We start from the raw sequence: 22,601 nt of genomic DNA, 5'->3' as shown, positions 1-22,601 counted from the left end.
CCAAAATTGATCATATCCTGGGACACAAAACAAATATCAACAGAATCAAAAGAATTGAAATTTTACCTTGTATCTTTTCAGACCATAAGGCACTAAAGGTGGAACTCAACTCTAACAAAAATGCTCGACCCCACCCAAAGGCATGGAAATTAAACAATCTTCTGTTGAATAACAGATGGGTGCAGGAAGAAATAAAACAGGAAATCATTAACTTCCTTGAGCATAACAACAATGAAGACACAAGCTACCAAAACCTGTGGGATACTGCAAAAGCAGTTTTGAGAGGAAAATTCATCGCTTTAGATGCCTACATTCGAAAAACAGAAAGAGAGCACATCAACAGTCTCACAAGAGATCTTATGGAATTGGAAAAAGAAGAACAATCTAAGCCTAAACTCAGTAGAAGAAAAGAAATATCCAAAATCAAATCAGAGATCAATGAAATTGAAAACAAAAGAATCATTCAGAAAATTAATGAAACAAGGAGTTGGTTTTTTGAAAAAATAAATAAAATAGATAAACCATTGGCCAGACTTACTAGAAATAGAAAAGTAAAATCTCTAGTAACCTCAATCAGAAACGATAAAGGAGAAATAACAACTGATCCCACAGAGATACAAGAGATCATCTCTGAATACTACCAGAAACTCTATGCCCAGAAATTTGACAATGTGAAGGAAATGGATAAATATTTGGAATCACACCCTCTCCCTAGACTTAGCCAGGAAGAAATAGACCTCCTGAACAGACCAATTTCAAGCACTGAGATCAAAGAAACAATAAAAAAGCTTCCAACTAAAAAATGCCCTGGTCCAGATGGCTTCACTCCAGAATTCTATCAAACCTTCAAGGAAGAGCTTATTCCTGTACTGCAGAAATTATTCCAAAAAATTGAGGAAGAAGGAATCTTCCCCAACACATTCTATGAAGCAAACATCACTCTGATACCAAAACCAGGAAAAGACCCAAACAAAAAGGAGAATTTCAGACCAATCTCACTCATGAATATAGATGGAAAAATTCTCAACAAAATCCTAGCCAATAGATTACAGCTTATCATCAAAAAAGTCATCCATCATGATCAAGTAGGCTTCATCCCAGGGATGCAAGGCTGGTTTAACATACGCAAGTCCATAAACGTTATCCACCATATTAACAGAGGCAAAAATAAAGATCACATGATCCTCTCAATAGATGCAGAAAAAGCATTTGATAAAATCCAGCATCCTTTTCTAATTAGAACACTGAAGAGTATAGGCATAGGTGGCACATTTCTAAAACTGATTGAAGCTATCTATGACAAACCCACAGCCAATATTTTACTGAATGGAATAAAACTGAAAGCTTTTCCTCTTAGAACTGGAACCAGACAAGGTTGTCCTCTGTCACCTTTACTATTCAACATAGTGCTGGAAGTTCTAGCCAATACAATTAGGCAAGACAAGGAAATAAAGGGAATCCAAATGGGAGCAGAGGAGGTCAAACTCTCCCTCTTTGCTGACGACATGATCTTATACTTAGAGAACCCCAAAGACTCAACCACAAGACTCCCAGAAGTCATCAAAAAATACAGTAATGTTTCAGGATATAAAATCAATGTCCACAAGTCAGTAGCCTTTGTATACACCAATAACAGTCAAGATGAGAAGCTAATTAAGGACACAACTCCCTTCACCATAGTTTCAAAGAAAATGAAATACCTAGGAATATACCTAACGAAGGAGGTGAAGGACCTCTATAAAGAAAACTATGAACTCCTCAGAAAGGAAATAGCAGAGGATATTAACAAATGGAAGAACATACCATGCGCATGGATGGGAAAAATCAACATTGTTAAAATGTCTATACTTCCCAAAGCAATCTACCTATTCAATGCCATTCCTATCAAAGTACCTACATCGTACTTTCAAGATTTGGAAAAAATGATTCTGTGTTTTGTATGGAACCAGAAAAAACCCCGTATAGCTAAGGCAGTTCTTAGTAACAAAAATAAAGCTGGGGGCATCAGCATACCAGATTTTAGTCTGTACTACAAAGCCATAGTGGTCAAGACAGCATGGTACTGGCACAAAAACAGAGACATAGACACTTGGAATCGAATTGAACACCAAGAAATTAAACTAACATCTTACAACCACCTAATCTTCGATAAACCAAACAAGAACTTACCTTGGGGGAAAAACTCCCTATTCAATAAATGGTGTTGGGAGAACTGGATGTCTACATGTAAAAGACTGAAACTGGACCCACACCTTTCCCCACTCACAAAAATTGATTCAAGATGGATAAAGGACTTAAATTTAAGGCATGAAACAATAAAAATCCTCAAAGAAAGCATAGGAAAAACACTGGAAGATATTGGCCTGGGGGAAGACTTCATGAAGAGGACTGCCATGGCAATTGCAACAACAACAAAAATAAACAAATGGGACTTCATTAAACTGAAAAGCTTCTGTACAGCTAAGGAGATAATAACCAAAGCAAAGAGACAACCCACACAATGGGAAAGGATATTTGCATATTTTCAATCAGACAAAAGCTTGATAACCAGGATCTATAGAGAACTCAAATTAATCCACATGAAAAAAGCCAACAATCCCTTATATCAATGGGCAAGAGACATGAATAGAACTTTCTCTATAGACGACAGACGAATGGCTAACAAACACATGAAAAAATGTTCATCATCTCTATATATTAGAGAAATGCAAATCAAAACATCCCTGAGATATCATCTAACCCCAGTGAGAATGGCCCATATCACAAAATCTCAAAACTGCAGATGTTGGCGTGGATGTGGAGAGAAGGGAACACTTTTACATTGCTGGTGGGACTGCAAACTAGTACAACCTTTCTGGAAGGAAGTATGGAGAAACCTCAAAGCACTCAACCTAGACCTCCCATTCGATCCTGCAATCCCATTACTGGGCATCTACCCAGAAGGAAAGAAATCCTTTTATCATAAGGACACTTGTACTAGACTGTTTATTGCAGCTCAATTTACAATCGCCAAAATGTGGAAACAGCCTAAATGCCCACCAACCCAGGAATGGATTAACAAGCTGTGGTATATGTATACCATGGAATACTATTCAGCCATTAAAAAAAATGGAGACTTTACATCCTTCATATTAACCTGGATGGAAGTGGAAGACATTATTCTTAGTAAAGCATCACAAGAATGGAGAAGCATGAATCCTATGTACTCAATCTTGATATGAGGACAATTAATGACAATTAAGGTCATGGGGGGGAAGCAGAAAGAGGGATGGAGGGAGGGGGGTGGGGCCTTAGTGTGTGTCACACTTTATGGGGGCAAGACATGATTGCAAGAGGGACTTTACCTAACAATTGTAATCAGTGTAACTGGCTTATTGTACCCTCAATGAATCCCCAACAATAAAAAAAAAAAAAAAAAGAAAGAACATTTTCATAAATAATGAAAAGTTTCTAAAATACATATTGAAAATTTCCCCTTTATTATTTATTGTGGAAAGCCAAATATAACATTCACTAATTATAAATATATTACTTTTATGTAAAATGTCTGGGTTTTAGAGGTATTAAGGTTTTAACCCAATATATTCTGTTTGATTATTTTCTCAAGTATGAAAAGCCTATAGATTTCCAGTGGAAAACACAAACTCTGATCCCAAATTTGATACATTTATATTTAAATGACTATATTGTGTGTGTGCACATATCTGTATCTGTATGTTATACGGCACCTGTGTGCACGTATCTGTATCTGTATGTTATATGGCACCTGTGTGTGGGCACGTATCTGTATCTGTATGTTATACGGCACCTGTGTGTGGCACGTATCTATATCTGTATGTTATATGGCACCTGTGTGAGGGCACGTATCTGTATCTGTATGTTATATGGCACCTGTGTGTGCACATATCTGTATCTGTATGTTATATGGCACCTGTGTGAGGGAAAAAAAAAAAAAAAAAGGATACAACTCCCTTCACCATAGTTTCAAAGAAAATGAAATACCTAGGAATATACCTAACAAAGGAGGTGAAGGACCTCTGTAAAGAAAATTATGAAATCCTCAGAAAGGAAATAGCAGAGGATTTTAACAAATGGAAGAACACACCATGCTCATGGATGGGCAGAATCAACATTGTTAAAATGTCTATACTTCCCAAAGCAATCTACCTATTCAATGCCATTCCTATCAAAACACCAACATCGTACTTTCAAGATTTGGAAAAAATGATTCTGTGTTTTGTATGGAACCAGAAAAAACCCCGTATAGCTAAGGCAGTTCTTAGTAATAAAAATAAAGCTGGGGGCATCAGCATACCAGATTTTAGTCTGTACTACAAAGCCATAGTGCTCAAGACAGCATGGTACTGGCACAAAAGTAGAGACATAGACACTTGGAATTGAATAGAAAACCAAGAAATGAAACTAACATCTTACAACCACCTAATCTTCGATAAACCAAACAAGAACATACCTTGGGGGAAATACTCCCTATTCAATAAATGGTGTTGGGAAAACTGGATATCCACATGTAAAAGACTGAAACTGGACCCACACCTTTCCCCACTCCCAAAAATTGATTCAAGATGGATAAAGGACTTAAATTTAAGGCATGAAACAATAAAAATCCTCCAAGAAAGCATAGGAAAAACACTGGAAGATATTGGCCTGGGGAAAGACTTCATGAAGAAGACTGCCGTGGCAATTGCAACAACAACAAAAATAAACAAATGGGACTTCATTAAACTGAAAAGCTTCTGTACAGCTAAGGAGACAACAACCAAAGCAAAGAGACAACCTACACAATGGGAAAGGATATTTGCATATTTTCAATCAGACAAAAGCTTGATAACCAGGATCTATAAAGAACTCAAATTAATCCACATGAAAAAAGCCAACAATCTCATATATCAATTGCAAGAGACATGAATAGAACTTTCTCTAAAGAAGACAGACGAATGGCTAACAAACACATGAAAAAATGTTCATCATCCCTATCTATTAGAGAAATGCAAATCAAAACCACCCTGAGATACCATCTAACCCAGTGAGAGCGGCCCACATCACAAAATCTCAAAACTGCAGATGCTGGTGTGGATGTGGAGAGAAGGGAACACTTTTACACTGCTGGTGGGACTGCAAACTAGTACAACCTTTCTGGAAGGAAGTATGGAGAAACCTCAAAGCACTCAAGCTAGACCTCCCATTTGATCCTGCAATCCCATTACTGGGCATCCACCCAGAAGGAAAAAAATCCTTTTATCATAAGGACACTTGTACTAGACTGTTTATTGCAGCTCAATTTACAATCACCAAAATGTGGAAACAGCCTAAATGCCCACCAACCCAGGAATGGATTAACAAGCTGTGGTATATGTATACCATGGAATACTATTCAGCTATTAAAAAAATGGAGACTTTACATCCTTCATATTAACCTGGATGGAAGTGGAAGACATTATTCTTAGTAAAGCATCACAAGAATGGAGAAGCATGAATCCTCTGTACTCAATTTTGATATAAGGACAATTAATGACAATTAAGGTCATGGTGGCGGGGAGGAAAAGCAGAGAGAGGGAAGGAGGGAGAGTGGTGGGGCTTTGGTGTGTGCCACACCTTCTGGGCGCAAAACACGATTGCAAGAGGGACTTTACCTAACAATTGCAATCGGTGTAACCTGGCTTATTATACCCTCAATGAATCCCCAACAATAATAATAATAAAAAAAAATCACTGGTGATTGAGGTTGGCATGGTTTTAAAGAAAATATTCAGATAAAACTTTCTTATTGAAATATATAAATTTTTAGCTCTAAACATAATCACATAGGTATCATATAGACATGTCAAATCAACATATTCAAAGTAGAACTTTTCCCCCCTCAAATCTGCTTTGTAGACTCTGTTTCCTATTAGGCAGTTGTTTGAATTAGAAACCTTAGCACTGTTATTGATATGTGGCTGTCTTGTACCACCGACATGTGATCAGACACTCACTCCTCTTGATTATATGTAGAGCCCACATGTGACCAACTTTGTTCCTTCTGGCTCTTACCATCTGTTTACTACCTCAGAAGCCTCCTAATGGGTCTCCCCGTACATGTCTATTTCTATAAGGCCACCAGAGTTATCTTTCTGAAATAGAGATCCATCCAAGTCCCATTCCAGGCCTTGGTAACCTCTACTCTGACGCTACTGCACCTACCTTCATCCACATGCTAGTCCTCACCCCAAAAGTACTCAACATTATCATGTGTCGAACTGGAGAATCCTGGCTCAGATTGTTCCCTGCACCTAAAATGTTTTCCCCCATTTGCATTCTTCAATGTCTGACATAAGTGTTAGCCTCTCACCCTCATTCTGTGGCACTTGGGCTGTAACTCTCAGCACATACATCATAATCTACTGCAGTCGTTCACGTGTGTTGATCCTTCTCAACTAATCTTGAGCTTCTCAAGGATAAAAGTTTCTCAGCTTTATAACATTCATTTATTCAACACGTATTTTTTGAGCACTTTTGTGCCAGATATTCTGCTATATATTAGAAACCTTGTGCTAGATGCTGCAATTTCATTCACTCCAAAATATTTTCCTGTAAGTTACCTCACTTTAATCTCATGATCATCCCCTGAAGTAGAGAAGGCAGTTATCATAATCCCCATTTTTACTGATGAAAAAACTGAAATCAAACAGTTTACATGACTTGCTCAGGGTCAAAGTCATAAGATGGAGATCTAAAACTAAAACATTTATTGCCCTACTATTACAAATTCCTTAAAATCTGCAAATTCCTGCTCTACCACCCTTATCGCCTCTGCAGAAGGGATTAAGTTCTTAAAAGTCAAACTGCAAACAATGAAGTAGCACCGTCTGCAACAGTCCAAGTCAGGACTAACCTGTTGTCCTTGCACACTGTCACTTTGTCACCCTCGGGGATCAGTTTCTTCTGTTCAACCACTCCATAGCTTTCTCGACAGATCTATATTTAAGGTGGAGAAAAGAAAAGTTTCGATTTTGTTTGCCACTTATCTTCCTAGAACCCAAATGAATAAGAGGCTTTAGGAACAAATACGGCTTCATAACTACTTATTACTACAGAAAACTCTTGGGAGACGAATGAGAATCTAAGTCAGAAAACATCAGCACCTTAAAAAACATCAAGATACAGAACTGTCAATAAACGTAATCAAGGAGAAAATGACATGAACTTTAGAACAGAAATATGTACATGTCATGGTTAGAGAGGATTAATGCTTCAGTAATTTTCCTAAGTACATGGATTAATCATTCCTTATTCAATACTTTTGCTAAATGCCTAAACACTCAAGACACTATGACTAAAATAATTTGATTCAGAGACTTGCCTGACTTGCTTCTTTGATTTGGAGAAGAACTAACGCTAATTATGACTTGTAAGCATGACAAAAGAGGCAGTGGCAATCATTAAGTGAACTGTGGAAATTCTTACCGTGAAGTTGAGGCAGAAAGTGTCCTCAACATCTTCCCCAGGGTAATCTAAAAGCTCTTGAAGACTCCTAATCGGAGAATGACAGAAGAGGAAAACAGGCCGATCAGTCATTGCAATAGTGTGTCCACTTCAGATACATGTACAGATCGTGTGCAAGGAAGAACTATAAAAGAAAACTCTAGAATGAACATAAATCCAGACAGACACAAAACCGTGTACCTCAACCTTGAAGAAGAGAATTAGGGCGCTAGACCTAAACAACATTCATAAACTGTTTTTTTCCTGTTGAAAAATCCCACTGGACTTATGAAGAAATTCACGTGGATGTTATATCCGACCTACTGTATCCTCTTAACCCTCCTAGTGCTTGGAAGTATACGCATAAGGAGATGGGCTTACAGACTGGCTTCACTGCTTATGTGTTGGAAAATAATCTTCCCATCATTTAAAAAAAAGATTTCTCATTCACTTAGGAATCTTAATGGCTTACTTGTTAATACAGATAGATCTGTAGAGTAAAGACACTTATTATCTGTCATACTAAAGAATCTGGGGGGAAAATGTACTCTTAAAAGAGTATGTGTCAGTAACAACCATATTCTAGCTATCGAGAGAATACATTTTCATTAGAAGACCTCACTCACACACTTTTTTCTTTAGTGAGCTCCAGTCTTGCAATTCCACGAAGAGTTGCCCAAGAAGAAAATTTGTCGTGTGGAATTTAAATCTGCTACCAGTTAATTTGCCAAAATCATCACTGGAAACACGCCATTCTCAGCCAGGCTAACCAAGTACATAGCATGTGCTTTTGTCGCCATCTAGCTTTCTCTTTCAGGTATTAAAGATCAGCACTGCCCGAGTCTCCTCTGGCATTTTTCAGATTCCTTCTAAGCCTTCTTTTCCTCTCTCTGTGACCCCAGCCCTTTATCGTTTCTCAGTGTTCCTGTCCCATTAGTGTGACGGTCTCATTTCTAGAAGGTGCCGAGGAGACCTCTCTTCTAGTCCCACCCTAAGATCGTTATCCCTTTTCCATATTAAAAAAAAAAAAATTCCCTCCTGTTAAAGCTGTCTTTTTATATACTCGAACTTGTCCTACCCACAATCAATCCAGAGAAACTCAAAAATAAAAGGGGTTTTTAAAAGTCAGAAAGAGAATAACATAAAAACAGGGCTCAAACAGTCTGGGAGTTCCTCAAAAGCTAAATATAGAGTCACCATAAGAACCAGCAATTCTACTCCTAGGTATACACGCAGGAGAAGTGAAAACTTACGTCTACACAAAAATGGGAGCACAAATGTTCACCGTAGCATCATTCTTAACAGCTCCCAAAGTGGAAACCAACTAAATGTCCATCAGCAGATGAATGGATAAACAAAATGTGGCATATTCATACAAGGGAATATTATTTGGCAATTGAAAAACTAAAATACAGTTTGTCCTCCATATCCACAGGTTCTGCACGTGCAGATTCAACCCAAAGCAGATGGAGCATCCTGTATTTATGAGAGGTTGATCCATGGGTCAGATACACAATTTGATAGAAGAAATATGACCTCGTCATTATCATCAGATCATTAGAGAGACTACAATTTACAATAATCTATTATATATGTCAAAGTAAGTAAGAGAGAATAATTCTAATGTTTCTGACATAAAGACAAATATTTAAGGTAATGAATATCCCAATTACACTGCTTGATCTTTACAAATTATATGCATGTATTGACAAATTTATTTAATTTTTTTTAAAAAGAAAGAAAGAATACAAAACCCACAAGTATGGAGGGTCAACTTTTCATATCCACAGATTCTTGAAGGGCCACTGTAGGAGTTGGACATCCACCGATTTTCCTATCTAGGGGGGGCCCTGGATCCAGTCCCCCTGAGACCTCCAGTGATAGCTGTGCTAGTACCTCCCTCAACATGGATGGGGCTTGAAAAGAAGCCAGACACAAAGGACCACATACTGTATGATTCCACTGAGATAAAATATCCAGACAAGGCGCGTCTACAAGGGCAGAAAGTGGACTAGTGGTTACCTAGGGCTGAGGGATGGAAAGTTAGAGATAAAGGAGTGCCAGATTTGTTTTCAGAGGAATAAAAATTCTAAATTTGGTTGTGATGATGCTCACACAACTCTGTGAATACACTACAAGTCATTGAAGTGAGTATGGCATGTGAATTACCAATCGATAAACATTTTTGAAAGTTTCCTTTCTTTTTATTAAATCATAGCTGTGTGTATTAATGCAATCACAGGGTACGATGTGCTGGTTTTATACACAATTTGAAATTTTTTCATCAAACTGGTTAACATAGCCTTCATGGCATTTTCTTAGTTATTGTGTTAAGAAATTTATATTCTGTGCTCGCTTCGGCAGCACATATACTAAAATTGGAACAACACAGTGAAGATTAGCATGGCCCCTACGCAAGGATGACACGCAAATTTGTGAAGTGTTCCATATTTTAAAAAAAAAGAAATTTATATTCTACACTTAGTAAATTTAACATGTACCCTTGTAAAATGCACTGTAGGTGTGGTCCCACCACTTACCCTCCCTCCACCCCTCCCCTCCCTACCCCTTTCTTCTTGGGCTATAATTGGATTATTGCTTTCATAGGAAAGCTATAAATTGGTTTCATGGTAGGGCTGAGTACATTGGATACTTTTTCTTCCATTCTTGAGATGCTTTGCTAAAAATATGTTCCAGCTCCATCCATGTAAACATGAAAGAGTTAAAGTCTCCATTTTTAAGGCTGCATAATATTCCATGATGTACATATCCTACAATTTATTAATCCATTCATGGGTCAATGGGCACTTGGGCTTCTTCCATGACTTAGCAATTATGAATTGGGCTGCAATAAACACTCTGGTACAAATACCTTTATTATAAAGTGATTTTTGGTCTTCTGGATATATAACTAGTAGAAGAATTGAAGGATCGAATGGCAGGGCTATTTTTAGATCCTTAAGTGATCTCCAAACATCTTTCCAAAAGGAACATATTAGTTTCCATTCCCACCAGCAGTGTAGAAGTGTTCCCTTTTCTCCACATCCACGCCTACATCTCTGGTTTTGGGATTTTGGGATGTGGGCTAATCTTACTGGAGTTAGATGATATCTCAAAGTAGTTTTGATTTGCATTTCTCTGATGATTAAGGATGATGAGCATTTTTCATGTGTCTGTAGGCCGTGTGCCTGTCTTCTTCAGAGACGTTTCTCTTCAAGTCCCTTGCTCACCCTGAGATGGGATCACTTGTTCTTTTCTTGCTAAAACGTTTGAGTTCTCTGTGGATTCTGGTTATTAAACCTTTGTCAGAGACATAACCTGCAAATATCTTCTCCCATTCTGAGGGCTGTCTTCTTGCTTTACTTACTGTGTTCTTAGCTGTACAGAAGTTTTTAGTTTGATCAGATCCCAGTAGTGTATTTTTGGTGTTGCTTCAATTGCCCGGGGGGTCCTCCTCATAAAATACTTGCCCAGGCTGATTTCTTCTGCACTTTCTTCTAGTATTTTTATAGTTTCATGTCTTAAGTGTAAATATTTAATCTAGTGAGAGTCTATCTTAGTTAATGGTGAAAAGTGTGAGTCCAGTTTCAGTCTTCTACAGGTCGCCAGCCAGTTCACCCAGCACCATTTGTTAAATAGGGAATCTTTTCCCCACTGAATGTTTTTAATTGGCTTATTGAAGATCAAATAATGGTAAGTAGCTGGGTTCATCTCTTGGTTCTCTATTCTGTTCCTAAAATCTCCTTTTTAATTATGTCTCTCCCTGTTATTTCTGGACTGTGACAAGCCTCAGTGTCCTTATTGTTTTGTTCAGGATAGGAAAACAGAGATTATTTTATATTCCTGGGAAGCTATTATCTCTTTTTCTTTTTTTCTCTCTGCCCTTATAGTGATGTAGGCAATGCTTCAAGCAAGTAGCTGTGTAGTTACATCTTAAGACAAAACATACGTACAACAGAGTCCATACAATTCAATAAACTCAGACTTGTGCAGATGATATTTTCCACCTTTATTCCCTGTGCCAGAGGCAGCCAGAACAGTTCCCCATAACAACTGCCTGTCTTTTAGCTTTGTACCTTCCTTCAGTGGGTGACAGCTCCTTTAAGTCCTCCAGGCCAGGCTTCACGTTCAGTAACTTCTTGTAGAGTGCCAATGGAAAGTGGAGATCGACCACAGTAGAGTTGTAGATGGCTAGTCCACAGGTTATGCCAATTAGGTGAAACCAGTTGTGCTCTACAAAACACTTTTTAAGATATATACAAATGTGTCAAAAAGGAAATGTAGTGTTTGTGGTCATCAAAACATTCTACGTTTACCCCCAAATATTTTCAATATAAAAGAATAAAGGTCCCATTTTAATTAGCTTCTGAAGCAGAGGAATGTCCCTAACAAAAATTCATTTTCCCCCAAAGATGCAATGTGGACAGAGTTAAGCATTTCAGCCAGTGATACAGTGATACAGAGAACAGCCCATGTCCTCAAGAGCAGGGCTACCCAGCAGAACCTTTGGCCATGATGGAAACATTCTATTCTGTCTCATCTCTTACGGTAGCACTGGCTACATGTGTCTCCTGAGCACTGGAAATATGGCTCATACACCTGAGTGAATAAATCCTTAATACCATTTAACTAAATAAGACTTAAATTCACATAGCCACATGTGGCTAGTGACTACCTTTTGGGACAGTACAGATCTAGGGAGAAACAAATAGAAAAAACTCTAAATTATAGTGTGGTTAAAATTAGAATGCCTTTAAAAACTTAGCTCTCTTACTGAATTTTCAAAAACAGAGTATGTATATATATGTGTGTGTGTTTGTGTGCGTGTGTGTATTCATATACATAGTCATTGTGATCGAAATAAAACATATTTGATTACTGACTTTCTACATATCATAAAGCCAATTATCACACTATGCTACTCTAATCCTTCTTGGATAGCAAGCCCTGGACCCTACCCTCCTAGAAATGGAAATGGGACTGATGGCTGACAAAATACACTCTGAGATCCTGGGAATAGGTATAAACGAAGGTTGGATGTACACTTATTTTAAATCATCATCTTTGTTATGTTCCTCTTTGCAAAGTCAGAAGTCAGTCTGACAACAAAAAGAAATTTTGATTCAATCGTGTAATTATGACACCACTAACTTACCGTATCTGAAAACCACAAAAGATTTGAATCTTGATAGTAGGTAAACATGCCATAGATGGGATTCAGAAGTTCTTTTAACAACAAAAGAAAGAATTCCTTTGTAACACCACCAGCATCTACTGCTTCTTCACCATCAAAGATGACCTTAAAATAACAGAATGGAATTACACCTCAGGGAAATCTAAACTGAGGTTTTGTTTTGTTTTTGTTTTTAGCAAATTCCTTTCTAAACTTAGGACAAAAGGAAGAAGACATGAGAGAGAATATACACTGATACAATGAAAACCACCAGGTGAGTCTGTGGATTAGTTCTGGCACTATCAATTTTTAACAAGGTGCTTAAAGATGCATTTTTAGTAGGTGCTTCAAGGGATACGAGGGCAGCCAGAAGTGTACCACATGTCCACAGAACTTCTACCATCTTTTTAAGGGCAGTAAGGGAAGTCTGAAAGAAGCAATCAGAAAATACATCTGATTTTCAAAGACCAAATTTATAACGAGAGGTAAACGTTCTGGCACACAGAGAAAAGCAATGTTAATTTAAGTAAAGAGCGTTTTTCGGAAGAAATCACTTCCAATAGGGTTTTTGAAGTGACTGGTGTGTGTAGAAAAGAAGAGAGCATTTTCATCAGGACACAGGCACAGGCTGGGGTTAGGGGTGGGCTGTCAACAGGCATGCTGGACCCGGGATGGACGTTAAGAGAAATGACAGCAGAAACCAGCACATGATGCCGAGTTTACTACATGCCAGCCCTCATCCTCAAAACAGCCTTATGCGTAGGGATTACTATATGATCTCCATTTTACAGATAATGGCTCAAGCACAGAGCTAAAAACAGGATCTGAGAGAGTTTATATACTTGTGGCTGTGTTCAAGGTTGCCCACAGCAAGACAAGAGTAAAGGTGGGAGAAAGGCCAGGGACTTTGATTACACAGATGCTGGCAGAAGACTTACTTCAGACACACTATCATGGAAGAACTGCCTCATCAGAACTACGATTGAAAACAGTCTAAAAAGAAAAGCACTGTATCAAAAATATAACCCAGAAGTTCCAGGGAGAACCACCAGGCAGACTGATTTGACTGATGCTACTTAGGAGAAATTCTGGAAAGAGTATTAATATCATGGAGATGATCAGTTCAGTTTCTCGCCTATTACGTTTCCCAAACCGGAGCTTGTAACAGGATTGGAAATAGAGGTAAGGAAGTCACCTGATGGAAAAGGTGACTTTTCAGTTTCAAATAGATCCACTAAATAACCTGCAGCATACCTTCTGTTACCAAGGATTGTGCCATCCCCTGGGAAGACAGTCAGCAGTGATACAAACAAGGTCTGTGGGAAGAGACGGTTCCTCCTCTAGTAATCTGAGGCTGCTAGGCTGCCAATCACAGTAGGCCAATAGTTTCCCAGGTGATTTCACTACCTGTCCATTGCCTGTTTTACCTCTTCTCTTAAGTCTTGCATATCCAAAATCTTCCTAGATGATAATTTAATAGTTGTCACTCTGCAGCTTGAAGCTTTAGTTTTTGTTGTTGTTTGCTTGTTTTTTTTTTGGCATGGCTGTTTTGGGCACACCAAAGACAGCAGAAGCTGATAAAGAAAGCACTAAACTCCCTCGAATAATCCACTGGCATTTTATGTGATGTTTCCTTGAGATATTCTGGTTGATGACTTGACAGAAAGAAGTAGTTAAATTCTTATAAAATGAAAGAAAGAAAGAATGGCTGCACGCCACAATTTGAAGATCTTTGCTGCTTTATCAATACTGTTTAACAAATACCAATAAAGGCATTTAGGGGAATATATACTGAAAGAACTCACTTTGAGAGGCTTTTTCAAATCAATGTCAGAATGAATGCTCAGCTCTCTCAGGGCGTCTCCAACAAGGTTGTTCCTACGAACGTGAAGGACCAGGAAGGGGCTTCTGGCCAGCAGAGGCTCCAAGGTGAGGAGCATGAAGACATTCTGCAAGTTGGCTCCGTTGACTGCCACCTGCAACAGCATACCCAAGAACACAATTACCCCTCTGAGTAAGTGAGGACGCAGGCGGCCGTGCCTTTGGATCCTAGGCACTCCGTTTCGCCCCCTTTTCTCCCCCCTCTTAACTTTCATGGATTTCCTAAGTTACTTATGTTTGCACAGCACATAAATCTTTCTAATCTGGACTCAAAGAGATGAAGTGCAACAGTTTACAAATCATATGCTCTATAGCCGGGCCCAGGAAAGTGATTTGGATTAGCTGAGTAAGGCGAAGACAACTCCACTTGAAGAAACGCCAACGGCGGGTAAAGACAATGACTTTCAAACCAGCCATTTGCTAAGGGTTTTTATTCTTTAAAAAACGTCCATTTCTGGGCAGTGCCTGTGGCTCAAAGGAGTAGGGCGCCAGACCCATATACCGGAGGTGGCGGGTTCAAACCTAGCAAAAAAAAAAAAAGTCCATTTCTCTGGAAAACCTTTAAACTGCCAAAATCACAGATATATCAGAATGAAGACAGACATATATGAACAGACGGATACAGACAGAGGCTGGAAAGAGACACAGGACGGGAGGGATGGAGGGAGAAATGAAGTTGGAAATCTACCGATAGCAGGAACTGGTAGACCTGGACTGCTGATTCACAATGTCTTGGTGGCTTGTCAAAATCAACTATACTTTATAATAAAAGAATGTATTTTAAATAATTGAATAAATCTCTATAACTCAAGTGTTTTTTTTTTTTTTTTTTTTAGAGGCAGAGTCTCACTTTGTCACCTTGGTAGAGTGTGGTGGTGTCACAGCTCATAGCAACCTCAATCTCCTGGGCTTAAACAATTCTCTTGCCTCAGCCTCCCAAGTAGCTAGGACAACAGGCGCCTGCCACAATGCCCAGCTATTTTTGTTGTTGTTGTTGTTGTTGCAGTTTGGCAGAGGCTGGGTTCAAACCCGCCACCCTCGGTATATGGGGCCGGTGCCCTACTCACTGAGCCACAGGCACTGCCCTCAAGTTTTTATTCAATAAAGAATTACAAGCTCCATTTAGTTCTGTCTCTTTCTCTGTCAAGGGTCAGCAAACTGTCCCCGTGATACAGGTATCCCCCCCTCAGGGCTGGACAAGGACCCCCATTTTCTAGGCCTAAGTAAGCTCAATCACATTCTCTGGGTTCAAGCAGGTCCAAAAGCCAGCCTGACCCAAGTCCCGCCTAAGCTGCCACTCCTGGAAAAGAGAACATACCCTAAACAAGACTACATTCCTACAAGGCAAGTTTTAAAATTAACTTCTGCCCTCAAGCCCTGGAACCAAACAGCTATGACAATTCGTTTCCCCAAACCCCCCTTGCCTAAAGGGTAGGAGAAAACCCCTAGATGGAAGGCCCAGATGGGCTACCTGCTTGGAAACCCCCCTTCAGCATGCCAAGGCTCTGACTTTTTTCCACTCTTATCTATCAATAAAATCTGCCCTTTTGCTTACTCACATGGTCCACGGATTCATTCTTCAAATATCTGACACCAAGTACTCCACAAAGGAGAGATTCCAGCTATACCCATGTGTCAAATTAAGCCTGCTTCCTGTTTTTGCACAGCTCTTAAATTTAGCAATGGTTTTAAACATTTTTTAATGGTTGAAAAAAAATCAAAGGAAGAACATTTCGCCATGTGTGAAAATTATATAAAATTCAAATTTCACTGTATATAAATAAAGTTTTATTGGAATACTGCCACGTTCATTCATTTATGTATTGTCTATTACTGCTCTTGTGGTTTGACAGAGCTGAATAGTTACAACAGAGACCATATGGTCTGCAGTCTAAAATATTTGCTGAGTGGCCCTTTATAGAAAATGTTTGCCAACCCCTGATTTAGATGAATGTGCATTCACATATGTGTTATATTCAACAAAAATTTCTGAGATAAGGTAGAATTGTTCTAAGAGTCATAATGGCATTTTACCCAAATATGTTTTCTCCTATTAAGAAAAATTATGAGTGAATATCTAGGGTGAGGGAAACTCAGTTAACAAAAGGAAATAATTTTAAAATTATGATACCTGCATCTGCAGTTCAGCATCAGTCTGTAACATTTTGGTCTTGGCTTGAGCATCAAAGATGAAAGGGTAGGAACAAAGTGTTACAGCATCCTAGAATAAAACATATTACAGGCAGGAGTATAGTACTCCAAAGAGAATACTGCTGGAAAAATATATAAGCAAATTTAAAAAGGATCATTTACCTGTATTATAGATGGTCTAGCCTTCTGCATAAAGAACAATAAAAAGTCTCTTTACTTCAATTGTAAAACCTGAATTTTAACACCCCCCCTCCCCCACCAAAGGTAAAATATAGATATCAAAACAGCCTATCTGACTATTTGGCCATGCAACTAACACCATTTGAATGGCTGACTAAATATTGATGGAATGTAACAGGTGTTTTGATGAACACAGACTGAGAAAAAGCAAAGTCAACTTAAAAAAAATTTCATTAAGGATCTTTAAAAGCCATAATTCGCAGTATTAACAGAATTCTCTTTTATAAGAAATCTTATTCCAAAAACAGAGCCTTACGACCTTGACTTCAAGGTTAATTCTGCTGGGTAACGTGGATAACGCAAACTGCGTTTTGCTTGTTAGATGATGTCGGACCTTCCTTCATCCACACAGTGTACATGTGCGTATACACACAGTTTGTTACTATTAGAAGAAACCAAGTGTTCAGAGAAAATTTCAAGGGCTTCTGAAAAGCATTTTCCATACTACACTGTCCTGGCTCAGCACTCAGACGGGTGGCTGGCCTAGGGAAGGCGCCCCAACAGTATGTGGGTGAGCATTATGAATCAGCTGGCCTAGGGAAGGCGCCCCAACAGTATGTGGGTGAGCATCTATGAATCAGCATTAGTGGGGGACAGTGAATACAGCCAGAACAAAAACACATCTAGAGGCATGTCACGGTTACATTAGCAGGAAAAGGGAGGACATCTCTTCTGAGAGCTTTTGTTAAGTAAATGTAACAAACATTAACTTAATATCAATTTAACATTACCACTTAACAGAAACAAAGAAGCAACAATATAGACCATGCTGATCCCCAGGCAGTGTTTCTCACCCAGAAAACCACTGACTGATTTATTCTCAGAGATCTGAGAGTGCTTTCTCTCTACATATATTTTTTTGCTCTCTATATTTTTTAAGTGCCATCCAGAACAAAATTAATAAAAACACATTGAATTTGTTTGAATGACGGCACTAGCATCACGTTAATATTTAATTGTCCAAGGGTGATGAGAAAAGCACGTAAATGCTGCAATTGCACCATGGAAAAGGCCTAAGTGGTCCTGGCTTGCCGCATGATTAAGGTTTAACAGCAGTTAAAAGGAGAAAAGAGAGCTGAATCATCCAGGCAGACAGGCGGGGGAACTCAGCCTCGGTCCTGCTCCACAATGCAAGTGAGGCTGGGTTTCAGTACAACATGCCTGCCCATCATATTAAATCTGTGAGATGAATCTGCATTTTACTGACATGAGAGTTTTTTTTTGTATTAAATTATAAATTTGGTGTTGATTGTACAATTGTTTAAGTGCTATATGAATAAAAGGTAAACACCTCTTTTTGTACGTGTACATATTTAAATGAAATCATTTTAAAACAATTTTGATTTAAATTTACCCTGTTAATCCTTTACAAGTAGGTTCCTTTAGGAATCTTGGAACATTTTTCTAGTCAGAGAAACAATAATGGAAGAAAAAATTCCAGTCCAGTGAGACCAGGTATGGAACCATGCATACATAATCCAGGCCTATCTGACTCACTCTTACGCCTGCATACCTGATTACTTTGAATTTAGGAATCAGAATTACTAAAACCAAAAACCAAAACAAAACAGAAAAACACACACAAGATAGCACTATGCAAAGTTATATGTCCATATACTATAAGCATCCTGGGGAAATGGGCTTACAACTAGTGCCCATATTCAGAATTTTCTAATCTTCTCAAAAGAGATTAGTTTACCTTAACTATTACAGCTTATTCTCAAGGGAAAAGGAAGATCTTGAAGGTGCAAAAGCAAGAAAAAATTTGAATACCTCCAGTGTAAAAGTGACTGCAGGAGAAGTGACAACAGACTATAAAAGCTGCTGTGGCACTGCGGAGTCCTAGCACGCTTCATTTTTTAAGTGTGTACTGGTATTTCGGTTGGTGTAATATCTTATTCATTATTTCTGACATCAACAGCAGCTTTGTCTGTACTCCTCGGCTCTCTCTCTCCCACCATCCTCTCCCTGCAACCCCCACCACAATCTCCCTTGCACTGCTTAAACACTCACCTTCTGCCACTCCTGGTCCCTCCCAGCGCCCTTCACAGCGCCCTTCCCCACACCCCAGAAGTGGAAAAACCCAGTTTGGGAAGCAGGCTGAGCTATGTGCTGGAGAAGGAAAGAAGCTAAATTGAGGGCCCGGACCTCATTCTCTCAGTTGGGTGGGTTAAGGTCAAAAAGAGGCTGCCCAGAGTCGGTGGTCTGGAGACAGTCCCGGGGGAACACCAAGGCAGGTAGGAAGACACTGACGCCTTACAGAACCAAGGTGCCCGCCACTCTAAAGAGAGAAAAGAGGCTCGGCACCTGTAGCTCAGCAGCTAGGATGCCAGCTACATACACAGAAGGTGGAGGGTTCAAGCCCAGGCTGGGCCTGCCAAACAACAACGACAACTACAACCAAAAAATAGCCTGGCCTTGTGGTGGGCGCCTATAGTCCCAGCTACTTGGGAGGCTGAGGCAACAGAATCGCTTAAGCCCAGAGTTGGGAGGTTGCTGTGAGCTGTGATGCCACATCACTCTACTGAGGGCAACACAATGAGACTCTGTCTCAAAAAAAAAGAGGGAAAAGTATTCAGTCAAATGATGCTGCACATCTTCATGAAGGTGTGCTTCCACAGCTACTCATTTTATTAAGCATGTTTTTGTATTCATAATGCCATAATTTAATTTCATTGATTTTTATTTTCTGAATGCTGAATATTAATTTTTTTAATGCTTTTTTTTTTGAGACAGAGACTCACTCTCACCTGGGTAGAGTGCTGTGGCATCATACATCACAGCAACCTCAAACTCTTGGGCTTGAACAATCCTTTTGTCTCAGCCTCCAAAGTAGCTGAGACCACAGATGCCCACCACAATGCCCCAGTTAGCTTTTCTATTTTTAGTAGAAACAGGGTCCTCGCTCTTTCCCGAGCTCAAGCAATCCACCTACCTCGGCCTCCCAGAGTGCTAGGATTACAGGCATGAGCCACTGGGCCTGACCTGAAAGCTGAGTATTTTAGAAATTGTGATCATACCGGCATTTCTGTATTATATGAAACAAATCCGAACAGTTTTGTGCCACTACTGCTCTCCGTAACCTAGAAGGATACATATGAAGTGGTAAGACGCATGATCACCTCCTGACAGGCTGCTTGTCCTGGGCTGTTAAGTCCTCCAAAATGAATTTCATAAATTTAAAATTAGCAAAGCACTGGCGAACCATATTTTAAATATGGCTGCCTGAAATAGGGTTATACTGTGACCTAGTATGAAATAGAAGCAATGAATAAGTAAATAGTATAGAACTGAAGAATTAGGAATATCTTTTTTTTCTTTTTTTAATACCAACTCAGCATTGGCTGAACGTGGCTGCAAGCAAAGTGGAGGCCGTGCACAGACACCTGGAGTGCTGGGGCAAGGGCAGCCTCAGGGCCCCTCTTCTGTCTCCCATGTCACAATTCCAGTCCCTGGGGCCACAACACTGCCCCCATGTGTTGAGCCTCCTTAAATACACCCAGTAAGATCTGGAGCTTTCTCTAGCTTTTATTTTTGAAGGATTGGTGCTGTGTCGCTGATTTCCTCGCTTGTGCTGCCCCCTATGGGAGCCTAACAAGTCACTCTCTCGGTGAGCTACTGTTTCCAAACATAAGGGATGATGATAAGCTATTAATTGAAATAAAACACTACTGCCTCTTCGCTAAGATGAGCAAAAATCAGCCACGTTAAAATATCCTTCCGCACATATGTTATAGCCCTTTGTAATTTCTTTCTCACTGCTGCCTCCGCAATGAATTGAACACTCTGCGGAGGCAGACTCCGTATCCCACGCAGGACTCCACTCCACAGTTCACTGCCGCCTCAGCAATGAGCTGAACACTCTGAGGAGGCAGACTCCGTATCCCACGCAGGACTCCACTCCACAGTTCACTGCCGCCTCAGCAATGAGCTGAACGCTCTGAGGAGGCAGACTCCGCATCCCACGCAGGACTCCACTCCACAGTTCACTGCCACCTCAGCAATGAGCTGAACGCTCTGAGGAGGCAGACTCCGCATCCCACGCAGGATTCCACTCCACAGTTCACTGCCGCCTCAGCAATGAGCTGAACGCTCTGAGGAGGCAGACTCCGTATCCCACGCAGGACTCCACTCCACAGTTCACTGCCGCCTCAGCAATGAGCTGAACGTTCTGAGGAGGCAGACTCCGTATCCCACGCAGGACTCCACTCCACAGTTCACTGCCGCCTCAGCAATGAGCTGAACGCTCTGAGGAGGCAGACTCCGCATCCCACGCAGGACTCCACTCCACAGTTCACTGCCGCCTCAGCAAGAGCTGAACACTCTGAGGAGGCAGACTCCATATCCCACGCAGGACTCCACTCCACAGTTCACTGCCGCCTCAGGAATGAGCTGAACACTCTGAGGAGGCAGACTCCGCATCCCACGCAGGACTCCACTCCACAGTTCACTGCCGCCTCAGGAGTGAACTGAACACTCTGCTGAGGCAGACTCCGTATCTCACGCAGGACTCCACTCCACAGTTCACTGCCACCTCAGGAATGAGCTGAACACTCTGAGGAGGCAGACTCCGCATCCCACGCAGGACTCCACTCCACAGTTCACTGCCGCCTCAGGAATGAGCTGAACACTCTGAGGAGGCAGACTCCGCATCCCACGCAGGACTCCACTCCACAGTTCACTGCCGCCTCAGCAATGAGCTGAACGCTCTGAGGAGGCAGACTCCGCATCCCACGCAGGACTCCACTCCACAGTTCACTGCCGCCTCAGGAGTGAACTGAACACTCTGCTGAGGCAGACTCCGTATCCCACGCAGGACTCCACTCCACAGTTCACTGCCGCCTCAGGAATGAGCTGAACACTCTGAGGAGGCAGACTCCGCATCCCACGCAGGACTCCACTCCACAGTTCACTGCCGCCTCAGCAATGAGCTGAACGCTCTGAGGAGGCAGACTCCGCATCCCACGCAGGACTCCACTCCACAGTTCACTGCCGCCTCAGGAGTGAACTGAACACTCTGCTGAGGCAGACTCCGTATCCCATGCAGGACTCCACTCCACAGACTAGCAGGTACACAGCACACATCAGGGGCCCAAGACCACCCAGGAAAAAATAGTTCCTGAGGGCTTTCTATATGCTAAGTGCTCTGCCACCTAAGGGCCTTTCCAAGCTCTCTCCCATTTAATTCTCATAATACTCAGAATTAAATGGGAGAGAGCTTGGAAAGGCCCTTTCCTCATTCACAAATGAGGATGCTAGGCCTAATGAAATTAAAGAAGGTAGCAAAGGCCACAGACAGATGAGAGATGAGACTTGAACTCAAAAGACTTTGGACTGTAGCATGTGCTATGAACAGTATGGAACTCACCAGCTCTGGTGTATATGGCTGGCACCCTAGCCATTGAGCTACAGGCTCCGAGCCTGTATTATTTTTATTTTAACTATTTTTAAATAATGAACAGTAAATGGATTTTTTTTGTGTGTTAATGTTTTTAGCTTGGTGCTAGCTGAGGCTGTTAGCATATTCAGACAGCTGATGTACGAGGAATGAATAGGCTAGCTGCCAAAACTATTAATTAGCAAATAATCCTTTCCTCAGTGTCACAGATAAATTAAACTACAGTGAAAATGGGAGCATACACAAGCCTCATCTAAAGAGCCACTACTGAACTGC

General features: G+C 40.5%; 1 protein-coding gene and 1 non-coding gene across 5 annotated transcripts in view; one reads left to right on the top strand and one right to left on the bottom strand.

The window, feature by feature from the left end:
• HERC3 (HECT and RLD domain containing E3 ubiquitin protein ligase 3) overlaps positions 1 to 22,601 on the bottom strand; it is a 131,752-nt gene that overhangs the window by 36,632 nt on the left and 72,519 nt on the right. For 3 of the 4 annotated variants that reach the window (XR_008383010.1, XM_053604916.1, XM_053604831.1), the window contains 7 exons: positions 16,850 to 16,873; positions 16,668 to 16,757; positions 14,461 to 14,631; positions 12,638 to 12,781; positions 11,559 to 11,725; positions 7,465 to 7,531; positions 6,893 to 6,975 (listed from right to left, as the gene is read on the bottom strand). Coding sequence is in view for 3 of the 4 variants with exons in the window: in XM_053604916.1 (XP_053460891.1) it covers positions 6,893 to 6,975; positions 7,465 to 7,531; positions 11,559 to 11,725; positions 12,638 to 12,781; positions 14,461 to 14,631; positions 16,668 to 16,757; positions 16,850 to 16,873 (746 nt within the window). In the remaining variant the exon portion in view is untranslated. The remainder of the gene's footprint in view (positions 1 to 6,892; positions 6,976 to 7,464; positions 7,532 to 11,558; positions 11,726 to 12,637; positions 12,782 to 14,460; positions 14,632 to 16,667; positions 16,758 to 16,849; positions 16,874 to 22,601) is intronic. The other variant, XM_053604997.1, reaches the window with a different exon arrangement.
• Positions 9,831 to 9,937, top strand: LOC128592234 (U6 spliceosomal RNA). Its single transcript, XR_008381809.1, has one exon. It is a non-coding gene; the product is annotated as a U6 spliceosomal RNA (small nuclear RNA).

Source organism: Nycticebus coucang, chromosome 1 (genome assembly GCF_027406575.1).
Source record: "Nycticebus coucang isolate mNycCou1 chromosome 1, mNycCou1.pri, whole genome shotgun sequence".
Taxonomy (NCBI): domain Eukaryota; kingdom Metazoa; phylum Chordata; class Mammalia; order Primates; family Lorisidae; genus Nycticebus; species Nycticebus coucang.
Note: the sequence above shows the minus strand (reverse complement) of the source record. Positions and strands in the feature narration are given on the sequence as shown.